This window comes from Prosopis cineraria, unplaced genomic scaffold, assembly GCF_029017545.1.
Source record: "Prosopis cineraria cultivar Desert tree isolate PC_DT_omini unplaced genomic scaffold, ASM2901754v1 PC12, whole genome shotgun sequence".
NCBI lineage: Eukaryota > Viridiplantae > Streptophyta > Magnoliopsida > Fabales > Fabaceae > Prosopis > Prosopis cineraria.
In genome coordinates this window covers 33,294,544-33,318,068 of record NW_026555343.1, presented here as the reverse complement: position 1 = coordinate 33,318,068, position 23,525 = coordinate 33,294,544, and the positions used below count along the sequence as shown (strand labels likewise).

Below are 23,525 nucleotides of genomic sequence, written 5' to 3'. Positions count from 1 at the left end.
GAAATTCTGAAAAATTTTGAGGCGTGCGCCATGGCTTGTTGGACATGTATCATGATCATGGCGTGTTCACCTCTGTAACACGTGCCGTGACGCAATTGTACAAATTTTGACAGTAAATTATACTGTCAATGTTAACAGAATTAGGGCCAACTTTTGATGCGCCCTAAATCTTCATTCGACTTTTGAATGATGCGAGCTAGGTGTTTACAAAAAGCTCTTTCCGGGCTCTAACTAATGACATTGGTCTCAAACGCAAATTCTTCTTAAAACAAAAATTGAACACCTTTTTCAAAACTTACACTTTTGCAACAGATTTTATAATTTCAAGTGTCCAAACCAAATACTAAGGACCAATAGCCGCCAGCACCAATATGACCACATACAAATTATCAAAATCAAGTCATGCAATGTACTATAATGCAAGGAATATTTTCAAATCAAATTTCACTACTTAACCCCTTAAACTCAAAAACATAGAAAGGGGAAGTTTGTAACACACCAAATTTTTTTTTTTAAATAATTTAACTCAACCATAGTTGGGTTACAGCCACCCAACACATTTTTATATCAATAATTTCGATATAAAATATTTTATAATTGGCTTCAACTCACACACTATAACATTTCAGATAAGTTTTAATTAATTTTTTTAATTAATTAATTAATTTATTTATTTTTTTAATTTTTTTTTAAATTTAGAATTATATCCTAAATTAGATTTAATAATCATTTTCTACTAATTTTCTTACCTCTAAATATTATTATTTTTTTAAAAAAAAAATTTCTATTAACCTAAATTAACTATTAAAATTTAAATTGGGATGTTACAATTCTCCCCTCCTTTTAGAAATTTTGTCCTCAAATTTAAAATTAATAACTATTAACTACTCACTTAATCAAAAAGACGAGGATAATCACGTCGCATACTGTCCTCGGTCTCCCACGTAGCATCACCTGGAGTTGTGCTCTTCCAGATTACTTTAACCAATCTAATGGTCTTGTTTCTTAATTGCTTGTCCTTATAATCCACAATCCTTTCTGGTTCAGCTTTGAATGTTAAATTCTCCCTGAGTTCAATTTCCTCGGGTTCAATTATATGGGAAGGATCTGGTTGATACTTTTTCAGTTGTGACACATGGAATACGTTGTGTATTCCAGCAATTTGGGGTGGTAATGCTACTTGGTACGCTACTGGTCCAACTCGTTTTAAGATCTCAAAAGGCCCCATAAACCTTGGTGTTAACTTCTTAGCCTTAATAGCTCTTCCAACACCAGTTACCGGAGAGATTTTTAAAAATATATGGTCACCTACTTCAAACTCAAGCGGTCTTCTCCTCTTATCCGCATAACTCTTTTGTCTACTTTGAGCTGTGAGTAATTTTTGCTTGATTAAAGCAATCTTTTGGGTAGTCTCATCAACAATGTCTGGCCCCAAAACAGTTCTCTCACTTAATTCTGTCCAACACAGTGGCGATCTACATTTTCTTCCATACAATGCCTCATAAGGTGCCATCTGAATGCTAGAATGAAAACTATTATTGTAGGCAAATTCAGCTAATGGCAAGTGACTATCCCAATTACCTCTAAGCTCAATGGCACAAGCTCTTAACATGTCTTCAAGAGTTTGTATGGTTCGTTCCGTTTGCCCATCGGTCTGGGGGTGGTAAGCTGTGCTAAAACTCAGACGAGTACCAATGGCTTCCTATAATGACTTCCAAAAGTTTGATGTGAATCTCGGATCACGATCAGATACAATATTTGTCGGCACTCCATGCAATCTCACCACTTCTCTTATGTAGATTTCAGTTAATTTTTTGAGAGAATACTTGATATTAGTAGCCAGAAAATGAGCTGATTTGGTGAGTCGATCTACGATTACCCATATAGTGTCATGACCAGAAGATGTTCTAGGCAATCCTGTAATGAAGTCCATAGAAATGCTGTCCCATTTCCACTCTGGAATATCAAGAGACTGTAGCATCCCGGCTGGTTTCTGATGCTCAATTTTGACTTTCTGACAAGTCAAACAACGAGTTACATGTTCAGTTACATCTCTCTTCATCCTTGGCCACCACCAACCACGTCTTAAGTCATGATACATCTTAGTTGCTCCTGGGTGAATGGTATATTTACTCTGATGAGCCTCCTAAAGTAGGATATTTTTCAATCGAGTATCATTAGGCACACACACTCTACCTTTATATCTTACGACATCATCATCGGTCACATCAAAATGTTTAGCCTTTCTAGCCCCAATCTCTACCCTAATCTTATTCAAATAATCATCCTTCTGTTGCGCAATTCTAATTTCTTCCCAAAAATTATTCTCAAATTCAGTAATATGTAGAGCAGCCAAACGATTTTCGACTACTTCTACATTTACTGCATGAAAACTACTCCATAATTCATGTTCTCTGACCATCATGTGAGCAGTATGTACAAGCTTCCTGCTCAGAGCGTCGGCGACTACGTTAGCTTTCCCTGGATGATACTTCAACTCAAAGTCATAATCCTTCAAAAACTCAATCCATCTGCGCTGTCTCATGTTGAGCTCCTTTTGATCAAACAAATATTTTAAACTTTTATGATCACTGAAGACCTCAAAAGAAGAACCATAAAGATAGTGCCTCCAAATCTTCAAAGCAAATACCACAGCAGCAAGCTCCAAGTCATGAGTAGGGTAATTTTCCTCATGAGGTCTCAACTGTCGAGAGGCATAAGCCACTACTCGATCCTCCTGCATCAATACACAACCTAAACCTTTCTTAGAAGCATCAGTATATAAGGTATAAGGAGCAGTTGGAACAGGTAAGGTGAGCACCGGTGTGGTGGTCAACCTCTTTTTCAGCTCCTGGAAGGCAACTTCACACTCGTTCGTCCAAATAAATGGAGCATCTTTCCTGGTCAACTTAGTCAAGGGCATTGCAATTTGTGAAAAACCCTTAATGAAACGACGATAGTAGCCTGCAAGACCCAAGAAACTCCTAATCTCTGTCACACTTCGAGGTTGCTCCCATTTCATCACTGCATCTATCTTACTAGGGTCCACTGCTACCCCTTCTTCTGAAACAACATGGCCTAAGAATTTAACTTCTTTAAGCCAAAAATCACATTTGCTCAACTTGGCATAAAGCTTGTGCTCTCTTAATATCTCCAAAACAATTTTAAGATGTCTAGCATGGTCCACCTCATCTCGAGAATAAATAAGTATGTCATCAATAAAGACTACAACAAATTCATCGAGATAAGGCCTGAAGATTCGATTCATATAATCCATGAAGACAGCTGGGGCATTTGTTAACCCAAACGGCATCACTAGGAACTCATAGTGCCCATATCTAGTCCTAAAAGCAGTTTTAGGGATATCCTCTGCTCTAACCCTCAATTGATGATACCCTGATCTTAGATCAATCTTAGAAAATACTGCTGAATTGACTAATTGGTCTAACAAATCATCAATTCGAGGTAAGGGGTACTTGTTCTTGATGGTTACCTTATTCAATTGTCTATAATCAATACACAATCTAAGGCTTCCATCTTTCTTTTTCACAAACAGTACCGGTGACCCCCATGGTGATACACTCGGTCTGATAAACCCCTTCTCTAACAACTCTTCAATTTGTCTTTTCAATTCAGCTAACTCCGATGGAGACATCCTATAGGGTGCCTTAGAAATAGGCCCCGTACCAGGTGCGAGTTCAATCGAGAACTCAACCTCTCGTTCTGGAGGCAAACCGATTACTTCAATAGGAAAGACGTCAGGGAATTCTCTTACTACTGGAATCTGATCTACACCTTCTTCAATCTCTGCCTTGATTGAGAAGAAAATCATAAAAGCTTGACAGCCCTTTCTTATACACTGTTCTACTTGAGCTGCAGACAACAACATAGGACTTTGGGACTCTACAGGGGTTACAGTAAGAGCTGAGAGTGACACACTCTTTTTCTGACAATCAAGTACAGCTCCATTTGCAGACAACCAATCCATCCCCACAATAACATTAATCCCAGACAAAGACAAACAAATGAGGTCTATGGTGGTCTTTCGACCCTCATACTCAACCTCTACATTTAGACATGCCTTAGCAGTCCTTACAGTCAAACCAGCAGGAGTAGAAATCTTCACATCAAAAGGTAAGGTACACACAGGCAATTTACATCTTTTCATACATTCATCAGACACAAAAGAGTGTGTAGCAACCGAATCAAACAAAGCACAAACATCATTATCAAGGATTCGGACTATACCTCGGATAGCATTAGGGTTGTTAGCAGCCTCTGGCCCAGAGAGGGCATACACTCGTGCTGGTACTATAGGTCTCTGATCATTACCCCTATTTTGGTTTTGATAGCAGAATCTAGCAATATGACCAGGCTTCTGACAGATGTAACAAACCCAACAATCACCAGAATGAAACTTCCCACACTTACTGCATGCTTGATTACTAGCAGCACTAGGAGTAGGATTAAAGGTAGCTGGGCTCCTATAGGACCCTTGACTTCCACTCTGATTCCCTCTGTAGCTCTGGCCCTTATGATAGTAGCCCTTCTTCTTCTGATTTCTAAAATCTCCAAAGATTTGACTGCTCCTCTTCTCTACTCCACCAATGGGTCGGGTGTGGATAGGGGGCTTCCCATGAGGTTCTTTCCTCCTCTCTCTATCAGCTTCTAATCTAGCCTCTCTCTTCCTCCGAGAAACTATTCGAAGCTTATTGCACATCTCACTGAATGTCTTGATCTCAAAAGGGGCTAACTGTTCCCTTAGATCAGGCCTCGCCTTCTCTAGTAATCGTTCAGCCATCCACTCTGTGTCTTCATGTTTCTGAAGGTAAGTAGAGTATTTAGATAATTCTGAGAATTGTTCAATAAATTCATCCTCATCTAAATCACCCTGGCGGAATGCATGAAACTCAGCCTCCTTTTCTGCTCTCAGTGCAGTAGGAAAATAATTCTCGAACAATATGGCTTTAAAATCTTCCCAAGTAAGAGAGGAATCATCCTTCGGTCCTGATGTTTCCCACCATTTCTTAGCACTCTTCTGTAGTAGGAATATTGCCAGCTGCACCTTTTGATTAGAAGTGCACACAACCATACGAAAAATACTCTCCAATTGATCTATCCATTCTTCAACTACCGCCGGCTTAAGATTTCCATCGAAAGTAGGAGGATTAAACTTACGAAAAGTACTCCAGATCTTTGTGATCGTGGATGTCTGTTGCTCAGAGTGGAGACTCACATTCTTTGGACTAGTCTCATGGTGAGAATAGGGAGGTAAGCCTTCATCAGCAGATTGGCTCGCATTGAATACCTTGGTATGGCTTCCTTCTTGTTGGCCATTTCCCTCTCGGTTATCATTCTCCTTATATTGTCTTAAAGCGGCCAACTCTTCTTCTTGTCTCTTCATACGGTCACTAAGATTATATAGTAGATCCATCATTTGCCTCATAGTTGGCTCATCCTGCCTTAGTTGTGACTGTATGGGCTCGCCCTGCCCAATTTGTTGCTGTGTGGGCTCCGGTTGTGGCAGTGAAGGTATGTCATTTCCTATTGGCTCTATAGAATCACCGGTAATTTCGCCACCTCTCCTAGTTTTGGACACCATCTCTCCCCTCCTAAAGGATGGAAGTCACATAATTAAATTAACACTAATCTCAAGACAAGAAAAATAATGGAGAAGTATTATGATTACTAATGTATATTGCCAATAAACTAGGTTAATGTATAACAATTTCATAATTTATAAGAATTTGAAACATGTAGCTCTGATACCAAAATTTGTAACACACCAAATTTTTTTTTTTAAATAATTTAACTCAACCATAGTTGGGTTACAGCCACCCAACACATTTTTATATCAATAATTTCGATATAAAATATTTTATAATTGGCTTCAACTCACACACTATAACATTCAGATAAATTTTAATTAATTTTTTTTAATTAATTAATTTATTTATTTTTTTTAAATTTTTTTTTAAATTTAGAATTATATCCTAAATTAGATTTAATAATCATTTTCTACTAATTTTCTTACCTCTAAATATTATTTTTTTTTAAAAAAAAAATTTCTATTAACCTAAATTAACTATTAAAATTTAAATTGGGATGTTACAAAGTTTACCATAATTTTTATCAAGTTCTTCCAGATCATCACATAATATTCTCGACCCTCACTTGCATTAGTATTTTAGCCTTATCACCATAACACATATTAATCAACATCCTCTTTAGGGCTCAAAATATCATTACAATTTACATTTCACATAATGCAAGTAAATAACAAAAGAGAAATCCTAGTTGATAATTGAAATTGTCATACACATAAGTTTACCCAAAATAAGAAGGCCTATTACAAGGGGATCACGATCCTAAGTCTCTAGGTATTTTCCTTTATCCATACCTTTTGAGCTATTCCCTGTAATATTGAAGATAATGGGATGAGTACAACTACTCAGTAGCCAAGGTCTAACTATCCCATACTAATGCATATCAATTAGTTTAAATGCAAGTGGCAATTAATATTAATACTTTAACCCAAATGAAACAATTAAAATTAGATATTCACAATTCAACTTACATAATATCATTTATTTGGGAAACAACGCTTTTAGCACTTTTTTATAAATAGAGTTGGTAACACAAATCATTGACAAACATAATGGTAGAAATTAAGACTCAACTCAAAATGTCATCATTATAGACTTAATATAGACAACAAGTGCCTTTACTCACTATATGCATAATCACACCTTCCTTATATCCTCATTATTTTTCTGACACAAAATTGTGGGCTATAACTTAATGGGATAGTCTATATTCCTTGACTTCCCTAGCCTAAACACTTGTGAGTGGATTACCTGGTCAAGGTACACCCAATTCATTTATGGATCACAGTTTCTCCTATTTCCCACATCATGAGGTGTCATACACCCTAGACTAACCTCCTCATTAGACTAGCGGATAGCAAGCTAAGTTTGAGTCTCTCATTAAACTAGTAGGACAGTCCTTCATTAAATAAGTGGGACAATATGGATAGAATCAATTCAAGAAAACTATCACACGGATGGGCCATACCACATGAATGTTATCATCTACTCCACTTCCTAGGTGAACTCCCACCTCTCAAGATCATGCCATGCACATTCATGCCATAACTCACACATATGCAGTTTAGAAAACTTCATATATCAATTTTCATTAAACTTTGTCATTACACAACCATTGAACTTCTCAATCACATTTCATGAAACTTCAAAACAAATAAGTCGTTGAATTCCAACTTCACAATTATTGTACTTCACAATTTTGAAATCATTGAACTTCTATTAAACAAAGATTCATATTACTTTTCAATTTGCAAAAACATTGAACTCCCAATAAACATTAATATGAAAATCCACCACTATTTTTCTTAAGGAAATTTTGCATCACAAGGTATAAAACTCACAAATTTCATCTACTGGATTTCCTAACAAATTAAGCCACACTTGCATTTCTTTTTATTTTATACATTTCAATGATAAATCATAAATTAATAAACTAATAAACACACACAAGCATAAGATAGAATTTTCTTAGTTACCTCAAACCTTTGAGAGGTCAAAGGTTTCACCCCTCAACTACTCACTCCAGAAGCTTCCAAGAAGCTTGAATGGTGCTAATGATAGTTACACTACAAGTATTTACCATGCAAAATATCAATATCTATTGTTTGAGCTATTTTCCATTAACATTTCATCATTTCTTAATACTCAAGATTTATTCTTGCCTCATATATAAGTACCCATAAGGCTTCTCAGCTTCCTTTAACTCTCATTAATAACATTGAGCTCTTAAATAGGCATTAATGAAACTACATTATTCCCAACTACCAAATTTATGAGACTTTCAGACATTTAATGTCATCCAACTACCAATCATCATAAAATCATAAACACCAAGTTCACTTAGCTCAATCTACTCCCATTAAATTTATTTAGGTCAATAGATTCGGACTCATAACTTCTATGGACCGAAAGTCACCATTAACAATCAAACCCTAACCTCTACCACCAAAAAAATGAAAGAAGAGAGGAAGATTTAAGTAAGGAAGCTTACCTTTAGTGCTTATGAGCTTCAAAACACTCCCATAAGTCAGTTTCTTCAAGCCCTAGCTCAATTCTTTCATCACTCTCTTGGTTTCTTTTGTTTTTCTCTTCTCTTTTACTTCAGGTTCGTGACTTAATACTATAAAATTTTGACCATGCATCGCGGCGGGTGAACTGTGTGCTACGGCGCATGGCACAGAGGGCCTCCTCCAGGCATGTTGTCATGCATGCGCCATGATGAACCAACCATAAGCCACGGCATGTGGCACAAAATTACTTCCTTCAGAAATTCTTCCTCTTCCATTCTTGAGTGACTTGATTCTCTTTTAGACCTGTGTTTAGAATTGAAATCGAGACCAAACACGCCTGTTAGGCCTTTTTGGCTATATACATCACAAATATACTTAATTAGTCTATTTGAACTTAATTAATCTTGATTTAAAATTGAGGATGTTATACACACACCCCCCCTAAAATTGCTATCAAATTGCAGATTTCTCATGCAAATTTTAGATGTGCACCACTTTCACATTCGAGGTCCGATTAAGGTAGTTCAAGCACCCACACTAAACTTATTTCAAAATCTAACTAATGACATTGGTTTCATTTCAATTCAATATTTCTATTAAAAATTAGATATCCGAGTGCATTTTGACCGTTTTAAGTCAAAATTTGCCACTCGAACATCTCAATTCAAAACCAAATGTCATTAACTACTTTTTAGGCCTTGACCACATCCAAATGGACCATGCACACCTGATTGATCATACACATGCACAATATAAAATTACATTTTCATTTTTTCAATCTCATATAAGGCCAAATCATCACACATATACTTCAAGCATCCCATACTCACACACATACACATTTATGCACTAGCCCATTCTATCATTTCACCATTTACACATATACAATAGTTAGGAAATTCAAAATCATCAAGCATACCACAATTACGACTTTATACACATGTACTGAATCCTATGGTAACTTATACACATTCTTAGCTAACAACTTACAAAGTCATTACATCAATTCTTACAAAGACTTAGTTGAAAGATGCCAACTCAGCCTATGTCCTTTCCCTTCGACCCACTAATGCCAGAACCTGAAAAATATGAATAACCAAGGGTGAAATAAAAATCTCAATAACTAATATAGTTTATTAAATGCATATTACCATAAACAATCATACCGAAGTAACAAAAATCATAATGTAGCATTTATATGTAGTATCATAGCTAAATCATCAGTTTTGCATATAAATCACATTTCAAACACTTTTATATCTTAGCATGATTACCTATTTACTGATCTTTCAAAGCTCCCCGACATAAAACTATAGGCTCTGTTAAATCAACCACTTGTTGACCCAAGCTCACTTTCAATGGTAGAAATTAAAGCTATTAATTAGGGTCAGCCTGGCCTTAAAGGGCCAGGGCCTAAACAAGTTAGCCCTAATAAGCCCGATTATATATTAGGGTTCCCTTTTATAAGGCCTGGCCCTAGCCCTCAGGGCTAAAGGGTCGGCCCTATTTTTTTAAAATTATTTTTTTAATTTAAAATTATAAAAAATATATTTATAATCATAAAAAAGTTATTATACATAAAATTAAGTTTAAGAAAATAAATTTAAGTCAATTTACAACACAACAATAAAGAAAATTAAAATATTTAGGTCTAATATCAAATAGTAATATTAAAATTAATACCAATAAAAATTAGACTTAGCTAATATTATTAGTTAAATCTTAATAAATAAATGAGGGATAGATGAATGCATTTAATATGTTCATTTCTCCACACACATACATCCCCACATCTATTGGGTGAACTCTCACCCCCTATAATCATGCTCTTTTCACAATTTCCATTACTCAATTCACATTTCCACAGTATATAATATCATATATATAGATATATCAATTGAAATCGGTAACTTTTTAGATTCATTTCACAAACTAATGTTCATGCTAAAACCATTTTTAATAACAAATCATGCATAGAATTTATAAAACAACAATTTCTCATTATTACTTTTACATAGTTATAATAGTTAATAAACATAATAAACTATATGGTTACCTCAATCCTTCTATCCAATAGAAAGATTAACCCATGTAATTTTCCTTACTTGAATATCTTTCCGCTTATTTACTCGTCACACACTAAAATCTACACAAAATTGGTAAATCAAATTCAATCTTACTATTGACAAAAGTGTTAATTATCGCAATTAAACATCTAATTGCTATCAATTCCACAATTCATACTCAATTACGGGCATTACCATGGATTACCCCTCATTACAAGCTTTAACCTTTTCTAGCCAAATTTCTCTCACTGCTCTCTCTCTAGATTGGGGTAAATCTTGCCTATGACTTCAAAGGTTTATTGTTCCAACCTAAACTAATCACAAAGTACTATTAATCAAAGGTTTATTGTTTCAAGAGTTGGACACATCCCTATTAATCAAAGTTTTGCACCATGTGTCGTAGCATATTTACTCTCTGCCGCAGCGCATGGCACAGTAAGGGAAATCCTCACTATACTCACACATTCTGATTTAGAATTCTATTCTTCACTCATATCTGTTCATTTAACATCTCAATGGATCAAAAGAACACTTCACTACTCAGAACCCTAATCCTACATTAAATTACTAATTCAATTTGAAACTAGTAATATTTAAGATGTTACAATTTTGACTAGGAACATATTGCCAACATCGTCTAAGTTTTTTTCAAATTCAAATATAGAATTTAAAATTTAAAATTTTACTTTTGATCCAAATAAAAGATTTTAATATTATAATTTAAAATTTTTTATATTATCCAAACAAAGAATTTAGAATTTATGAATTTCAAATGTGAGATTTCAAATATGATATTTTAAATCTAAATTCTCAACTTAAATCCACCCATCCAAATGTAACCTTAATGTATATTATATTTCGCACTGAAATCTAGTTAAAGTTTTGTAATCTTAGCAAGTCGTGTTGAAACTTCTATATGTGTTCTTTCTTTTTTGTGCAAGCAGATATGAAGAAGTTTTAAGGCTTAAGGTGAAATCATTTAAGAGGCTTAATATATTATAATTTATTTATCTTTATATTAATTTTCTAATTTTTTGAGCTCTAATATCATTTATTAAATTTTTGTAATCAAGTAAATATAACATTTCAATTTCAATAATAATATAACTAATCCATTTAATTTGTATATTTTGTAATATGATTGATCTTAAGTAAGATTTAAGTTAAAAAAACATAATAAGCAAATAAAAGGATTTGGTAGCTGCAAATGGCGGTAATAAGCAAATCAACGACGCGACAGTGCAATAGACTTGGGTAAGATCAACATAGCAATATTTTATTTTCCCATAAGAAAATGACAATAGTGGCAGAAAATGATTCGATTGAGAGATATGAGAATTGTTAGATTACAACAAAGTGGTTCCACCGATCTTATTTATTGTGATAGGCCAACAGTATATTAACATTTATACTTAATGGAAAAAAAAATGATGTGACTGTTTATATAGTGTGTAAGCAAGCAACAAATTCTTACTAAAATATATAGATAACATTAATGCTTAATAGAAAAATTAATGACAATTTATATATGGTATATGCAAGCAGTGGCAGAGCCACGTGAAGAAAATTGTATATATAGAATGAGAAATTTACAATCTTTCACCCTATATTTTTAGCTTTTTGAATCTTCAGATTCAATAAAAAATATTTAAAAGTCTAAATTTAAATTCCATATCAACCTTCTTAACATATTTTTGATAAAAAAATTTAATATATTTTGTCTAAATAAAAATATGTATAATTTACTTATGTTAATATATTTTTTGCCTAATGTAATTAATTTTTAAAAAATTAAAATATTATTTTTTTAATTATTTATTTTTAAATTGTATTGTCTTGCACTCCCTAACTCAAGGTCTTGGCTCTGCAACTGTATGAAAACATCTTTCTGAGTCCTAAGGCAATGGCCTCAATAGCCTTGCATCAACCACAGCTTGTGCCATGTTATTTTTTAAAATAAAATTCCATCATTTGGCATTTAGGGAATTTTTAAAGCATTACTAACTCTCGTTTAAGTTAATTTAGGCTCTCACTATGTGAAATTATTATTATCAATAACGATTTAATGGATATCTCGAAAATGTTTTTAATATTTTTATTTAATGTAGTTTCATATTTCATGACTTGAACTTAAAAATCTCAAGATAAGCTGATTCTATTCTCTTAATCAATCGAAAACACTCCAAAGTTCCTGTGCCACGTTTCCATATCTCTTCATCCAGCAAACGGGTCATCTTAACACAGTGTCATTAGTTTTGCTTTATTGGCTGGTCCCAATCATGGGTTATCGATAAGCTCATATCATGGAAGAGTTAAAAACTTACTAAAACGGAATGACGTTGGTTTTAAGTATTTTAGCAAGCTTGACGCGACTAAAGGTTATATAGTTTAATCATATAACTGCCATAGCCCATAAAACACCCAAAGTAAAATACGAGTTAGCTTATCTCCTCCTGCTAATCTTTTCTCCATCCTTTCCCACCCTTAGATTTCAATATTTCAATGGTTGAAATTTAATATATTATAAAATTATAAACTGTATTAAATGATAAATAAATAAATTTAAGTGGTTAAAATTTGATTTTAACAATTTAGAATTGTAATAAAAATATTTTATAAAATAAGCTTTTCTAATTTTTCCACAGCATTTTTAAACTATTTAGATCAAATTTTAATTTAATAGTATAATAATAATATATTGTATCCCAGGTCTCAACCATTAAAATTGTAATTTAAAAACCAAGTGGTAGTGGCATGGATGGTAATTATCTGAATCCCTTGAACGTTATTCCACAGAGTTCGACTCTTGTATGTATAGCGTGTGTGTGTAAAGCATATTTTGAGAGAGGACAATCACTTAAATAGCCATTAAATTCATTGAAAAATTAATATCATGATTGATAGCTGTGAAATACCTTAAGGAAAAAAAAATTGAAATCTTAAAGGTGGGGAATGTAGAAACGGGGTAGGAGGAGGGAGGGATTGGGATGGGATGGGAGGGGAAACCAACTTTGAGAGAAGAGGGGGAGCAGAGGGAAACCATCTCCCAACAAGCACCAAGACTTGTCATATACAGAACACCCTCTTTATCGCTCTATATAAAATATTTTTAATCGAATCACATAAATTAATAAAAATTAGTTATTTAATTAAAAACATAATAATATTTTAATTTTGTCCTTAATTATTGTAAATAAAAAATAATTTTCTTTTTTCAAAATAAATTAATGAGAGTACTTATTTTTTTCTTTTTAATTTAATAAGGGTATAATGGTCTATTCATAAAAAAATGCTAACAACCCTTTATATTTAGAAATAAAAAAATTTTAAAAGATTTTTTATAAATAGAAATGGAGGGAGTGGAGTTTTAAACATGAAATTGAAATTAGTGTAAGAATCCAAATAAAATGATACTTTACATGTGAGTAAAAACTCCCAAGGACCTTGATTCTAGGACAAAAGCCAGAATGGACTTCTTCACGTATATGTACAAAATTAACAACAATTTTATAGAATTACTTTGTTTTTTCATGACAATTTTTTCCTCATCACAAATTTACAAAGACAAAGTTACTTGGGAAAGTGACAAAAAATATTGTTGAAATATGTAAATAATAATTAAGTATCGTGAAATGTAATAGTTATTATTTAGTTCATAAAAGTCTCGTTTGCTTATTAGAATATAATGTATTGAAAAAATAAAGATAAAAATAAGATGATTAAAAGGAATAAAAAAAATACATTCATAAGTAGAAACGATAATTTAATTCATGAAATTAAAAATTATAATTCATAAAATTTTTAAAAGATATGATGATTCTCACATTTAGAGCTGAGAAAAAGGCCAGCTCGGCTCTAGAGAGCCAGCCCTTGATGGGATGGGCTTAAAAAGCCTGTTTTTCTTTTGAGATACTAAATTGTAGGGCTCGGCTCTTGAAATAACGGGCTCAAGGTCGGCCCTGCAGGTTTTAAGCCTTGTTACCTATTTTTTATTTTTTCTATTAAATTTTTTTATCAAATTAAATAGTAATACTCCATTTTATTTCACAATTCAAAAATCCCATACTAGTATATAGATCAAAAGTACAACCATATTAATAAATGAAATGATAGCAATCAAAATAAAACAACTAAATAAACCATAAGCTCAAACGAAATGATAGCATCAGAATGCCCATATGAGATAAACCATAGACATAAATGAGACACAAGTCTGACTCAGAGCAAAATTAAAAATGAGGGAAGAATAAGGAAAAGCAAATCAGACTAGGGTTCAGTTCAAGCAAGCGGAGGACTTGAGAGATGTTGTTTGAGTCTTTGAGCTTGGCAAAGCATTGTCACAGATGGAGGAGCAAAATGAAGCATGGTTGCAAACGGAGGAACACTGTTGGGATTTGGGAGATTTTGTTGATAAAGAGGAATGATAAGAGACGAGCACAACTAATATGAACAAGAAATAAATCGTAGAGGAGCAAAATCGGTGGAATGTAGTTTGAAGAGTGAAGTTAGGGATTTAGAGTTAGTTATTATTTTTTGAATGTTTTTTCTTCCTTGTAGAAATGGGCTAACATGTATAGATAAATCATGCTTAATTTTTTTTTCAAGTCCAAGAGTTTATTAAAAGTTAATCATTTGAATATAAAAAAAAAGTTACACAAGTTTAAACGAGCTGGCCCTCGATCTTTTAGGGCCAGCTCGTTTATTTTTTAGCCCATTAGGGCCAACCCATTTAAACTTGAATTATATTTAAAGGGTCCTAATTGTAAGCCCAACACTCTTGTTAAATGGGCTTAAACAAGCCGGGCCAACTGGTTGGGCTTGTGTTCCCAATTCTATCCGCATTTATAATATAAATTAATAAATTTTATCATACTTACAATGGAAAAAAAGTAATTTAGCTCATTTTTGTCTTATTTTTTAATCTATTTTATTCTATTTTTTTTTAGTAATCAAACGAGATTAGAAACTTATTTATCATTTTGATTTTTGATGAAATAACATATTTGCCTCTAGTGAATATTATGCATTGAGAATGATTACTTTGATTGAGTTATTGACTAAAATGTAATGGAAAATGACTTTTTTTTGTACAAATTTATTTATCAATCAAATGCAACTAAAGTAATCATTTTCATAAAGAAAATCTTCATTTTTAGAAAGTAATTATTATAATCTATTTATAAATCATAAATTTATTGAAAGGAATTGAGCAGTCATTTTCTATTCCATTTTGGTTAATAGCCTAACCAAAATAATTATTTCCTAACGTATAATATTCACTTGTTTTTAGTATTTGCACTTGACTTGTAAACATATTTTCAAAAACAAAATGATCATTTTCTATTTTATTTTTGTCAATAGCCTAATTAAACTAGTTATTTCCCCACACATAATAGTCACTGAAGACAAATATATTATTTCCTTAAAAATCAAAATGCAAGCCAAATTCCTCAGGACTAAATAATAATAATTATATTTGGGAGACTTAATTGTTATTTATATTTTTTGAGAGTATTTTTTTTATTATTCTCCCAATTTACTTACACGCACATATTACTTATGTATAACATCTATTATCTATAATATTTCATTTATATACAAAATGGATAAGGAAAACACATTTAACTTATTTAATTTATTTTTATTTTAATTTTAATTTAATAACTTTTGAGGGTTATCTTTGTCTTTTAATTATAATTCCATTCTCATAAATTTAAGTATATACCAATTCTCATTTCAATTTGAATGTTATTCCAATTTCATAAAAAAGCCATTTCTTTTTTTCTAACCGAATTAAAATGCTTTTATATTTTTATATTCTATTTTTAAATCACTTTTAATATATATTATTGAAATTAAAAAAAATCTTAAATCCCATAATCATATATTAAAATTTAACAACTTTTCACCTATATCCCTAAAAAGGATTTTTTAACATTTAATAAAAGTAAAAAGATAAAAATAAATATAAAATTGGAAATACCTTACAAATAAAATTAAAATTAATTTTTTTTTTCCTTCTTAATAAGACGAGGAGTGTTTTTTGGGGAAGGAGAGTTTAACATTAACTTCAAGAGATATTATTAATTTATTATGGAGAATTATATTTGTTCAACTTTTCCAACGTAGTCTAATCGGTGGTTACTACATGCGTTTCCTGTTACGGAAGAGCTTTATCGTTTCGTGATTTGCTTCCCGGGTTTTGTAAATTAAAATTAAATCTTTTTCCTGATGAGTTTTTTTTTTGGGGTCAAAAAGCTTAAGATATTCTATTATTCTATTTGAGATTTGCTTGAATATTAAATATAAATATTTCTTTTAAATAAATTCAAATGAAAGACTAATTTTTTTTATTTGTTTTAATCGCTTTGGTCCTTTAACTTGACGAGTTGATAACAAAAAGAATGAAAAAAGAAAATTAAGGAAAAAAAACTTTTATCATTTTTGAATTTTTTTCTTTGTATATATATTTTTAAATTTTTTCATCAATCCAGACCAAGTTACCCTCCCACACTCTTTTTCTGGCTCCTGATCGTATTCTCTGTACGATGACACAGTCTCTTGTCCTCTACCCACTCTTGACTTCTCTGATTGCGTCTTGGAAGAAATTCAATTTTTTTCTTCTGAAAAACCATTTTAACGCCAAATATACTGTTTCTTCAAATAAAAAAATGGATAATCGGACGGAGCAATCAGCGTGCCACCTGCCCGGTGCTGCCATTTATTGCATTTTTTTGCTTAACTTTTCCCAGCACTCACGGCGCGCTCTCTCTCTCTCTCTCTACTCGAGGATCTCTCTTGCAAAATTTGCTTTCTTCAGCTCTGGGTTTTCTGAGATGTCACATTTCTCAGAACTTTAAGTTGTTATCTTTGGGAGTTCCACAGGTTGGTGCAGGTTTTAACAATATACTAGCCAGGTGTTGATACCAGGACTGACCATCTGGAGCGACTGCCTCATTTACGATCGGTTTGTTGGGTATCTCATTTCTGGATTGCATGTGCTTTTTGTTTTCTTTTTCCTTTCTATTTCATTCAGAATCTGCGTATTTCCTCAGAAACTGTTGGAGCAAAACAAAAACCAGTTGGCGAATAGTGTCTTTGGTCGTCGTCATCTCATTACTCTTCTTCAATGTCGGTGCTGCTTCTATGTTCAGAAAGATTCCCTTTTGGTGTTTCTTGTTCAATGTTGCCAAGCAAGTGACTTTAAGCGCTTTAAGGTAGCAAGAACCTACAAACATTGACGGTGGTTCTGATCTCATTAAATGCTGCTCCTGTTACGCCATAGATAAACCTTCCATCCTCTGCACATTTTTCCAAAAGGCATCAGATTCAATATTTCGATACTCCTGAAAGTACTTTCTGTTCATAGTCTTTCTTTTTATAAGCTTTGGAGAGTACATTGTGCATTCGGAGAAAAATTTTTCCCCAGAGAAAGTAGTGATCTTTCTTTATATTTGCTTCCCGGGCTGGCAGATCACTAGTTTTTTGTATTGGGGACAGTTCAGAATTTGGGAACTTGGTATAGATCCCGTGGTTTCTTGTCGAATCACTCACTTTCTGTTTTCTTTTTAAATTTTAACGGCCCCCGCAAAATATTCGTTCTGTTAAAATCTTTTTACAGAAGAATCAGAGTTTGAAAATAAAATCAGTTTAAATCTTCTTCGGCGTAGTCACTCACTTTCTGTACTTTTGACGTAACTGTAGGTTTTACTTTAAAAGAGACTCATTATCTTTCAAAGAGAAAGTGATTAGGATTGAGCATGAATTTTTTCAAAGTGAAGTTGAGAATACCTCAGAAGGCAGGTGGACAGAAGTGTATATCAGAGGAGCCTCTGCCAGAACCAGAGGAAGCACAGCCTGAGAATGGTGGTGATGATCAGTGTAAATCAGCAAATTCAGATGCTGCAGCAGAAGCTGAGGATGATGACGATGATTTTATCACCAATGAAGTAAAGAGGAGGCTGAAAGAATTGAGAAGAAACAGTTTCATGGTGTTGATTCCTGAAGAAGAAGAGTCATATGAGGAGGATGATGAAGGAGAGGGAGAGACATGCTCTAATGAATGGAGGGATGTGGAAGCAGAAGGCCAACAATGGTGGCGCGGTTTTGATGCAGTGTTTGAAAAGTACTGTGAAAGAATGCTCTTCTTTGATCGTTTGAGCACCCAACAGCTTAATGAAGTTGCCAAAGGTATGTTAGTTTCTGTTTTCTGTTCATTGCCGGAGACATAAATTTGCTTAGTTTCCTTTATCTATATCCTTAATATCTAGATACTACAATGTTTGAATCTGACTCTATTATAGTATATACATCAGATGTGTGAAAAATGTATTAGCTTGTTTATTTTCCTCTATCTGTATCCTTAATATCTTGATACTACCAATGATTAGGAAGGTTTACTTCAGTTTCAGGTTCAATTAGGTGCAGATTGCAGACTACCTTCTTTGGGTGCCTCATGACTAGAGCAATGCCTGAGAGAATGTTTAGTCTTATTAATGTTTTTAGGGAAGTTCATATCAACCCTAAGAAAATATCTTGTAGGCATATCCCAAAGCGAAGCATAGCCTCTATTTTTTCGAATTGATCTAACTGCTGTAAACTAGTGGAACAATTGTGTCCCTGATGGAACCCTCTATTCTAATAAGCTTTAAACGAGCATAAACCAGAAACTACACCACAAATGGGGACTGAAAATTACTATTACCGAATAGCAAAGTTGGATTACAGCGAATTAAGGAACTGAAAATTACAGCGTACTGAAACAGAAACAGCACAAAATACACTCCACCAAACAACAATTACAAAATATAAGTCACTCACTTACAAACACACACTAAGCAGAAGCTAAAATGATGAAGAAAGATGACTTCCTCCACCTCCAACCTGGCATTCGAGAGGCTAGAGCTCTCCTCACCACTCTCAATATTCAAAATAATCCACCCCCTCTCTCTTGGCAAGGAGGAAGATTTAAAGACCCAAAAAGTGACTCTAACACAACCATTACCCCTAGAAGACTAACACATCACTAGGGATCTAACACATCACTAGACCATCGATTACTTTTCCTTATAACCAGCATCCAGAGGGCAAACATCTGAACCAACAATTATGTTTTCTTCTAAGCTCATTGCCTTCATTGATTTCCTCTTATAGGTCTTAGTAAAATCATGAGCTCTATCAGTCCCCCAGTTTGACATGCGTGGTTTATAATATAACATAAGGAAGGTTGAGCTTTACATGACTATTCTTTGATAAACACCCACCAAAAAAAGTGCAGAGTTAGTCGAATTGAATATTTTGAGAGACTTTACTTCCTAATTATTTTTGCTGATCATTTGTACATTTCTTGTCTTGTGATGTGTTGCATCCTCACTGCCTTAGGCTCCCAGTACCCTTCAAATCAGTCTCCTAGATCTGCATCGAAGAGGCTGGCATACCCACTCCGGTGTCTTTCCTCGAAACAATTTGGAGAAATGGATGACGAAACCGAACATCTTCAACAGCTTCGAAATGATCCCTACCAGGATCTTGAAACAGCATATGTTGGTCAGGTGTGCTTGACTTGGGAGGCACTTCAGTGTCAATACTCTCAAATGTGCCAGAAGATGTCATGGCAATCTGAAAATCCTATCTGTTACAACCACAGTGCTCAGCAGTTTCAACAGTTCCAGGTTCTGCTGCAAAGGTTTATTGAGAATGAACCTTTTGAGAAGGGCCTTAGAGCTGAAATTTATGCCCGTATGAGGAACACTCTGCCTAAACTGCTTCACGTTCCTAACGTTAAAGGTGAGCGATCCTTGAATCGCTTGCATTTAATCGGATTGCCAGAAACTGTTTACTGGTTGCTGATTGTAGTTCTAGTGTTCATGTCTCTTAATGTTCATTTCTGTATGACTAAGTGCTCAGCTTCATACATCTCTATTCAGGTTCAGATCAAGGGTCAACAGAAGATGATTCAGACATGAGAGTTCTTGCTCCTGATCTTATCAGGATAATGGAAAACTCAATCCTTACATTCCAACTTTTCCTGAAAAGGGACAAGAAAAAGCCAAGCGGAGCTATTAACCCTTTGGGAAATCAAAACCAGCTTGCAACTCATCTACAACAAGTTCAGTCTAGCCTTGAGAAGGTAATTCATATGCACTTTTAATCCAACTTTTCAGATTATAACCATGATTAATGAACCGGGCAAGCTGACTGACAATCTAATTGACCTTATCAGTGGAGTTGTAAATATGGGTCAATTTATATGGATTGGCCCAATAACATGTTACAAGGATTGAGTTGGTTTGGGTTGAAATTTTTCCAACTCATATGAAAATGGGTTGGACCCAACCCAAACCATATTTTTTCCAACTCACATGAGCCAACTCATCTGGTCTAGGTTGGTTCATATTTCTAGCTCTATTATCAGTCTCCTCTTGTTTTCTTACATTCCATATGATTCATCAATCTTAACCCTTTTTTTTTTCCTTCTTGTCGATGCAGAAAGCAATGAAGCTGAAGGAATTGCGGAGAAAGAAGAAAGGTTGGAAGAAATGGTCGTGGCCTGGAAAACAGGAGGATATCCAGCTATTAATGGGTCTCATAGACATCAAAATCCTATCAAGGGTTATGAGAATGACGAGGATAACAAAAGAACAACTGTTTTGGTGTGAAGAAAAAATGAAGAAACTAAATGTGACACACAATAGGTTAGAGAGAGACACAAGTCCCATCCTCTTCCCCTGCTAATAACAATGTTCTTGTTTTGTATCAGATACGTAGTTGAAGCAATATATATGCTATCTGCAATGTGTTATTTTTCAATTGGTTGGGTGATGAGCTTTCTAGATTCTTGTGTGTTTATCTTTTGGTATCATATTCTTAAAAACTGGTCAACCAATTGATTGAACCGGTAAATTATTGAACTAGTGTGTTAATTGATTTAATAAAATTTTTTTTCATGATTGGGTTTGACTAAAGTTTGATAAAGATTAAGATTATTAATTTTTGAATCAATGCCTTGATTGATTCTCTTGGTCTGGTTTTTCGTTACCTTTACATGTTAGAAAAATGGCCATTGTGATTTGTTTGAGCTGAAATCTGAGCTTCTTGGAGCAACGGTCAGGATGGACATATGTGGGGTGGCTTTAAGTCCAAAAGCATTGGAAATGTCTCTTTCAAAAAATGGCCTTTGCCTTATATGCTTTATACACGAAGCATGCCTGCTGTGTGTTGGCCAACCACAAGCCCTTCGATTTTTTTTAATTGTGAGTCACCGTGTAAAGTTTCTAAATCTTGACTATCAATATAAAGGTAATAGGTTTGGTGGTAGTTGAATAATAATCTAATTGATAGTGACATTAATATGATTTCAATTTTTATATTATAAATTATTGTAAAAAAATATAAAAAAAGACAAGAAATCAATTTTTTTTGGTGTAAAATATTCTTACTTTACTTCCTCTCTGTTTTTTTAATTATAAATACATCTCTTTTATTTTTGAAACATATACAAACCTCTTCTAGTATTAGTAGTTATAAAATACAAGCATATTTTTTATTTTTAAAATTTTATTTTTATTTACTCAATTGTTAATTGATCGTTAAATCATGTATGTTGAATTAAACTACCCTCTCTTTGAATATAAATGTTATCTAAAAATTATTCAAAAGATTACTGTGTACATTTTTTATTTTTAATTTATAATTTTTTTTTGTAAATGTATTTATTTAGTAATTTTTTTAAAAATTAAATATATAAATTGGAAAAGAAATATTCAAACAGAGTTAAAAAAATTTATTGAAATGAATATTTAATATAATAAATTATTCAATAAAATTTATGTTTATTTTTCTTTAAGTTTCATTAATTTTAACACAAAATCTTTAAAGTATTTATTTAAATGTTAACATACTAAATTATTTTAATTGTTTCAAATTGAGAGAGAGTAAACAATTAGATCATGAGATCAAATTAATAATTTTAACATTTTTAGCATAATTACAAATAAAAATTAAGTATTTTAGAATATTTAATAAAATATTCCTAACAGTGTTAAAAATTAGACTAGAGTATAGGTTGTGAAAATAGAGAAGATATTTCTATAATTTTAACAAAATAGAAGGGAAGTCATTGTATTTTATTATTTTTTAATGACTCAAATAATTTTTATAGGCTTTAATTTAATTTTGATTTCTTTTCATTGATTTGATTTGTCTTAAATTAGGTCAGTTCTAGAAATATTTTGGATTGAATCAAAATATGATTTTGTGAGCTAACCGTTTGACCTATTTGTTTGGTAAGTAATTTGATATGGAGTAATTTGAGAACATTGATTAGTCATTCTCTTGTTGTGATATTAACATATTCTTTATGATTCTATTTATAAGTTATTTTTAGCATATTTCATCGTCAACAAGTTTCAAACTTTATTCCTATTAAATATATACACTTTAAAAGTAAAATATCTCAACATTTAATAATCTTTTTAATTTTTAACATTTAATAAGGGTAAAAAAATAAAGATGAACATAAATAATAGAGGTATTTTATAAATAGGAACAACATAAATATACTATATTTATCATATAAATAGGACTAGAGACTAATTTTAATTTTTAAATTTAATTCACTTGCCCCATACACACATTTTTTTAAAGTTATTGTTTTTCAAATATTAAAAGCTCACAAGCTCAATCCAATTAATTATTTGAGAATGTTAAAACCTTTTTCTCCCCCTCCTTTAGCCCAAGGCAATATTAAAACCTCATAAAGTTCCCTCTTGCTCCGGCGGTCAAAAAAAAAAAGGGGTTTCCTCTTTCTCCGATACATATATTGCTGAAACTTGACAATAACAAGTTTTATTGTAATAGTTTGTATATAGAAATTTGTTGATCTAAATCAAAACATGGTTTTGATAAAGTAATCTAAGAATCTTGAAAATTGTAAAAACTATAGCAGATTGACTACATAGATTACTTTAGATATATAAAATTTGATCAATGTCATGTTAGTCATAGTGCTATTATACATGATTAAGCATAGCCAACTAATATCAACAAGATATGATATAATGGAAAGAGTTAACTCCTCATTGCACGGCGAACCTTAGAATATTCACTAAAAGAGATTTTCATATTTAATATTTGACTATGTTTCAAACATGATTATTTCTTAAAGAAAGACAAGTATGTTATCTAAAAAGGATAGTGTTATGAGTTTTACATTGAGAAGTCATATTGGTGGAGTGTGGTTTATAAATCAGTTAGATACTTTTCACCTATAAGGTGCCTTTTGGGCGTAAGTTTTATCGGAGGGCTTGTAATTGTGACATTAATACTTTCATTAAGAGGCCGGT

At 32.7% G+C, this 23,525-nt stretch overlaps 1 protein-coding gene across 4 annotated transcripts; it reads left to right on the top strand.

Annotated features, from left to right (window-relative positions):
- Nucleotides 1-16,935: 16,935 nt before the first annotated feature.
- On the top strand, nt 16,936-20,991 carry LOC129288689 (uncharacterized). Of its 4 annotated transcripts, none has more exons than XM_054925407.1 (6): nt 16,936-17,158; nt 17,238-17,399; nt 17,887-18,372; nt 19,564-19,968; nt 20,109-20,311; nt 20,671-20,991. In XM_054925407.1, exons 3-6 carry the CDS (start codon nt 17,943-17,945, stop codon nt 20,914-20,916), a joined length of 1,284 nt encoding a protein of 427 aa, XP_054781382.1. In that variant the 5' UTR covers nt 16,936-17,158; nt 17,238-17,399; nt 17,887-17,942; the 3' UTR covers nt 20,917-20,991. The 4 variants fall into 4 exon arrangements, with proteins under 4 accessions (XP_054781382.1, XP_054781383.1, XP_054781381.1 ...); XM_054925406.1 differs by having other exon boundaries at nt 16,937-17,149; nt 17,238-17,534; XM_054925405.1 differs by having other exon boundaries at nt 16,937-17,158; nt 17,238-17,534.
- The last annotated feature ends 2,534 nt before the right edge of the window (nt 20,992-23,525 follow it).